This window comes from Condylura cristata, unplaced genomic scaffold (assembly GCF_000260355.1).
Source record: "Condylura cristata isolate star-nosed mole 26May11 unplaced genomic scaffold, ConCri1.0 scaffold00026, whole genome shotgun sequence".
Lineage (NCBI taxonomy): Eukaryota > Metazoa > Chordata > Mammalia > Eulipotyphla > Talpidae > Condylura > Condylura cristata.
Window position 1 is genome coordinate 19,188,110 of NW_004567127.1, and position 6,220 is coordinate 19,194,329.

At 37.8% G+C, this 6,220-nt stretch overlaps 1 protein-coding gene across 4 annotated transcripts in view; it reads right to left on the reverse strand.

Moving 5' to 3' along the window:
• FNBP1L (formin binding protein 1-like) overlaps nt 1-6,220 on the reverse strand; it is a 75,326-nt gene that overhangs the window by 39,064 nt on the left and 30,042 nt on the right. For all 4 annotated transcript variants that reach the window (XM_004689769.2, XM_012730185.1, XM_012730186.1 and 1 more), the window contains exon 2: nt 2,783-2,898. In XM_004689769.2, coding sequence (XP_004689826.2) covers nt 2,783-2,898 — 116 coding nt within the window. The remainder of the gene's footprint in view (nt 1-2,782; nt 2,899-6,220) is intronic.

Consider the following 6,220-nt stretch of genomic DNA (forward strand, 5'->3'; position numbering starts at 1 on the left):
GCGGGCGGGCCAGGAGAGGTCTGGCTCGCCATGTGGTCTCCTCCGGGGCAGGCGGCAGGCGGGAATCGAACTTATGCGGAAGTGGCTTCAGATTCTCAGTGCTGCGCTCTAACCCACTGCGCCACCAGGGAGGGCCTCTTCTCTTTTTCACAATATTTTAATCTTGTTCTTTATTGTCTCTCTAGATTGCCATCACTGTGCTACCAGTAGTATCCTTTTCCTCACTTCTATTAGAATGTGATAGCCTGAACACTTAATGAGCTAGAATTAAGATCAAATTAAAAATTAAATGAGAGAAATATTTCATTATTCATTATGTGAATATATTTCTTAATAACTAATTTAACTTCCAGGAGGTCCTTAATGCTTCTAGATTCTTAAGAAGTTCCTTAATCTTAATTTTTGGATAGGTGAAATCATCACTACTATTAATGTGCCCGTAAAAATCCCTGTTAAAAAACAAAAGCAGCAAATAGATCAGAAAATTAGCATGATGTCACTATTGCAGTAAATGTGTATCTAATATGTGGATCATTATAAGTACAGTTTACCCTTTAACAACCTGGGGCATAAGGGATACCAATCTCCATGCAGTCAAATATCTGTGTATTACTTGTAATTCCCCCCAAAAACTTAAGTACCAGTAACCTATTGGTGATTAGAAGTCTTACTAATAAGAAAATGCTGAGTATTACTTACTATAGTCTTTTTTTTTTTTAAGATTTATTTATTTATTCATACAGAACTGGGGTTCAAGCCAGATGGTGCAGGGGTGGTGAAAGGATTCACCAGAAACAGAGTGGGGAGCAGAATAGGCAGATCTACAAAGTACACTGCTGAGGGGAACAGCAGGAGGGTCAGGAGAAATCTGCCATGCCATGAGTTCACCTGGGGGGGGAGGATGGGGAGAAGATTAAACTCATACTGAAGCGGTTGCTGCCAGCTTGCAGTGCTGCGTCCTAACCTGCTGCGCCACCAGGGAGGGCCTACATACTATATTCTTACAATAAAGCAGACTTAAAATCATAAAGAAAAATTAACAGTACTGCACTGTTTATCAATACTGTAAGTTTACATCACCTATGTAAGTTCAAATAGTTTAAAGTAAGTTCAAGTAGCTCAAAAGCCAACTGTAATCTATTCATTGTACTAGTCTATTCCATCACAATAACCACTCAGTTGGTTGCATAAATCACTACTACTATAATATACATATGCTATTTATCACTCAACTATCCCCCTTCCTTCTAAACCCTACCACCTTAGATTTCTTTTGGATGACTACCCCTCTTCCATCACTAGCTATAAAGCCAATGCAATATTCTCATTTACTAAGTTGTTCAGAATAAACCTGTAAACTAATCAGGGTCAGCATGATAAAAGGAGACCTCTGCTGAGATTTCTGAAAAGAAGAAGCTGCTCTTCTTCCTAGCCCTCCTCTCCTTTTTTTACTTTCTTCTTTCCCATTTTTCTTTTTCTCTCCTCCCCACCTCCACCCAAGGTACAACAGAGAAGATCATCATTCTTCCCCAAAATGCAGGATGTGAAGATACAGAATGTAGCGCATGAAGTAAGGAGGATGGTACTAAGTGGAATCCGAGGATAAAGACAAGGAGAAATGAGACCTGGACACATTAGACTCCTGGATCAAAATATGCCTGAAATTTTCAGTCATGCATGCTTGCTTCAGCTGGATTTTTTTGTTACTTGCAGCAAAAGAGGATCCTAATTCCTCCCTACAACTACTCTTTCATTGGTATCTAGTCTTCAGCTTTCAAGCACCAATTTTATTGAAAAATTTCCAGCAAAACTACTTGTCACAATGCGGACTAATGATGATTTTCTGCTTGACATAATCTTAAAATGAACTCCATTTGCTTTAAGACTAAAATCATCCCTTTAAATTTTTCAGCTTTTATTCTGACTTGCTTTACTGGACATTACTTCTCAAATTCACTCCATTTTGATGAGAATGGCTATATTTCATATTTTCCTATGGTTGAATAGTGTGGCATATGACTGAAAATTACAAAGTGGGGCAATACCACATTGTTTTGATCTAATCATCTATCAATGGACATTTGAGTTGTTTTCATGTCCCAATTATTATAAACGATGCTACTGTGAACACAAACACATACTGTTTTTTGCATTGATTGTTTCACATTCTGTGGATGCATGGCCACAAGTAAAAGTTTTATCTTTACTACATATTTCAAAATAACTTTCATGAGTAATATATCTGTTTTCTGACAGAATCTCAGCACTCACTCAATTTTCAAGTCTTGGAAATGCTAAGTGACTTTCTGGAATGAAGCTACCTATAATCTATCTAACCAATTTTTCTTGCGGCACTAGGAAATGATTTAATTAAACTGATCAGTTTTCAATATAATCCTGATGAAAAACACAGGACTTAACCTCCAGTATATAACATCCAACTACTTAAACATGTAATTTCACTTTTTAAGAACTGGAAAAAAATGGGCCCTCTCTAGTGGTGCAACAGGTCAAAGCGCAGAACTATGAAGCTATCTGCAACACAAATTCAATCCCCTGCCAGAGACGCGACCTGCATGGCAGACCTCTCCTGACCTGCCCACTGTTCCCCTCAGCAGTGTATTTCAGTTCATCTGCCTGTTCTGTACCCCACTCTCTCTCTCTCTCTGGTGAATCCTCTCACTCCCCCAGCACTTGTATGGCCTATACCCCAGTTCTTGTATGCATAAACAAACAAACAATAAATAAATAAATCTTTTTTTAAAAGCTAGAAAAAACTTACCTCAATTGTTTCGCATAGTTCTGTTCAATTTCTATCCTTTCTTTAACAAATTTGGCATATCTTTCCAAGAAGTCAATTCCCCACTGTGTATGCTTGTCTAAACTGTCGAACTGATCCTAGAAAAGAAAGAAAAACAAAGACTGGGAAGTATAGAATTTTATATTCAAATATTTTAACCAGCTCTGAGTATTTGTCCAGAGGAGCAATGAGGTATAAAAGGGAAAAATATAGGCTCTTTGGCTGGTGTCCATTCCCCTCATCCTTTTAAGACTGAAACAGAAATAGGTTCCTCAGCATAAATCATAGTACTTTATGCCTGAATGCCTTTACACCTATGGTTTTTCCCACTGTAACATCCTCCCCTAGTCATCGTTCTGCAATTAAAGCTGATTCCTCCTTTGAGATCCAGTTCCGAAACTCCTGAAAATGAGTAAAGTAGAAATTCTTTGGTTTCCCAAAGCGCCCAAATAATTACTACCTAATTGTCTTGCCAAGCTTATTTTGATGGTGGTGATCTCTCCATATCAAAAGGTTATAATGCTCTAAAATCCCAGGGCATACGCACCAGGCCTCCTAGTAGATATCCAATGAAGAACTATTTGGCTTAAAATAATCAAATATATCTGTGATCAAATTCTGACCTCTCAGTCAAAAAAAAGAGGGGGGAGGGGCAAGGAGCTAAAAAGACTTCTCTAAAGAGGAAATTCATATGGCCAACAGGCATATGAAATAATGTCCAATATTACTCATAATCAGGGAAATGCAAATCAAAACCACAATGAGATACCATCTTCTACCAGTGAAAATGACACATATTTAAAAAACTAGTAACAACAAATGTTGGCGAGGCTATGCAGAAAAAGGAACTCTCCTATACTGCTGGTGGAAATGCAAAATAGTCCAACCACTATGGAAAGCTGTTTAGAGATTCCTCAAATGCTAACAATAAAGCTTCCACCTGATCCAGCAATTCCACTCCACGGTATCTATCCAATAACACAAAAACATTAATTCAAAAGGACATCTGCACCCCTATGTTTATTGCAGCACTATTTGCAATAGGTAAGCGATAGAAACAACCCAAATGCCCAAAAATAGACTGAATCAAGAGTACATATACACAATAAAATAGTCATCAATCAAAAAAGATAAACTTCTGCCATTCACAACACAGATGAAGCTGGAAGGGATCCTGCTCAATGAAATAAGCCAAAAAGAGAAAGAAAAATACCAATGGTTTCACTCTTAGTAAGAATGTAGCGAATCTAAATAATGGATCAGAAAAAAAATAGTAATTATAATTAAGTAAATGTCAAAATAAACAGGCAACTATAAACCAGAAACATACTACGGTAAGGGAGAGGGGAGCAGGATCAAAACAGAGGTAAGAAGAACACAAGGAACTATGGGGATGGTACATGGGTGAATTGGTGTATAACTGAGGACTGTAATAGAGTTTAGAAAGCAATTATTGTACAAAAATGAAAAATGTTAAAAGTATATTTAAAAACAGCAACAAAACAAATTCTGGGCTCTTCCTTTACCAAGTGTTTGGCCTTTAACAAATTACTAAGGCTCTCTGAATTATTGCCATCATGATTTGAGAGTCCTACTAACCATCTCACAGTCATTGGTGACATCACTGGGTAGACATGATACACAAAGTATACTTGTGTTATATTCTTTCAGTCCTCACCCATATTTCCTTCTACATGTTACATATAACTTCATAAAGTTATTTCCTACCCTTCAAGAAAAAAATTTGCAAATGGAGAAATAATATAGTGCTCTTCTTATCAAAAACCTGTAATGCTGATAAACAATTCATCCCTTTCTATATTACCAACTGTTTTATTTTTCTAAATGCCCCAGGTTTTCACATTTAAATCATTACTTAAATCATTCTAAAGGCCCTCCAGGGTGGCACAAAGAGTTAGGAAGCAGCACTGCAAGCCAGGTGCAGCTGCTTCAGTACCAGTTCGATCCCCAGCACAGAGATGACCCACATGGTGCGCAGACCTCTCCTGTCTTACCCACTGCTCTTCTCAGAAGGGTATTTCAGAGATTTGCCTTTTCTGCTCCCCACTCTGTCTCTGGTAAATCCTCTCACCACCCCTGCATCTCTGGCCTATACCCTAGTTCTGTATGCATAAATATTTTTTAAAAATAAGTCATTCTAAACTTGTGATAAAAGATAAACCATCTAAACTGCAGAGGAAGAATTTATCTGCTTTGAGGGTGATACTACCACTCTAATTCTATTCTTCCATGCAATCTTTTCATTGTCATTTTGCCTCCATGGTAGACTTGAAAAAAGCAACAAAAAATCACTTTTCAGTAAACTTAATTGGTTTATTAGTAGTAGTTTCCATTATATTCACCTTCAAAGTGAAAAGCTATCAACGAAAAAGCACATTCCCCCCAAAAAACCTGATGTTAAAACATTCATTTTTTCAAAATGCTTCAAAAGCTTCTTCCCATTGGCTTGTTAATTTTATATTACACACTTTCACCTTTATAAATGAATCTCCAAATTGTTCTTACAAAGCCCATCAGTAAAAATTCTGAATATCTCTACTACATGTACATTTATAAATTACAGAATAACCAATACATTATAAAATCCACAAGCCCAGAAACTTTAAAAATATAAAAGTGAAAAATCTACTATTTTTAAATAGTGTTAACATATTTAATAAACAAAAGCCTTTGGGGTATGCCTTCTTAAAAGTGACAAACTCAGAACAATGAATTAAATATGCTTCTTTATTTCTAAAATCTTGGTTAAACAGTTAACAACAAAACCACTGGCGGTCTTGGTTTAAAAACTGTGACATTTAGTTTTTTAGTAGCTGTCATAGCTAGGATTAAAAATGACACCTACCAAAGATACAAAGAACCAAACAGAAAAAGCTCACTGCTCACAAGTTTCTAACCCCTATTCATCCATTAACAAGCAAAGGCTGTTAAAAAAATGTTTAAAGATTTATTTATTTATGTATACAAGAACCGGGGTACAGGCCAGAGGTGCAGGGGGGTGAGAGGATTCACCAGAGACAGAGCAGAGTGGGGAGCAGAACAGGCCAGTTGACTGACTGAAATACACTGCTGAAGGAAGCAGTGGGCGGGTCAGGAGAGGGCTGCCACACCATGTAGGTCACCTCCCTGGCCAGGAATTGAATTAGTACTGCACTTGAACCCATTGTTAAAACTTAGCTGATAAATCTCCTTTAAAAACTTATCAGAAAGGGCCCTCCCTGGTGGTGCAGCAGGTTAAAACACAGCACTAAGAAGCTTAAGCCACTTCCGCATGAGTTCAATTCCCGCCTGCTCCGGAGGAGATCCACATGGCATGGCAGACCTCTCCTGACCCGCCCGCTGCTCCCCTCAGCAGTGTACTTCGTCCATCTGCCTGTTCTGCTCCCCACTCTGTCTCTG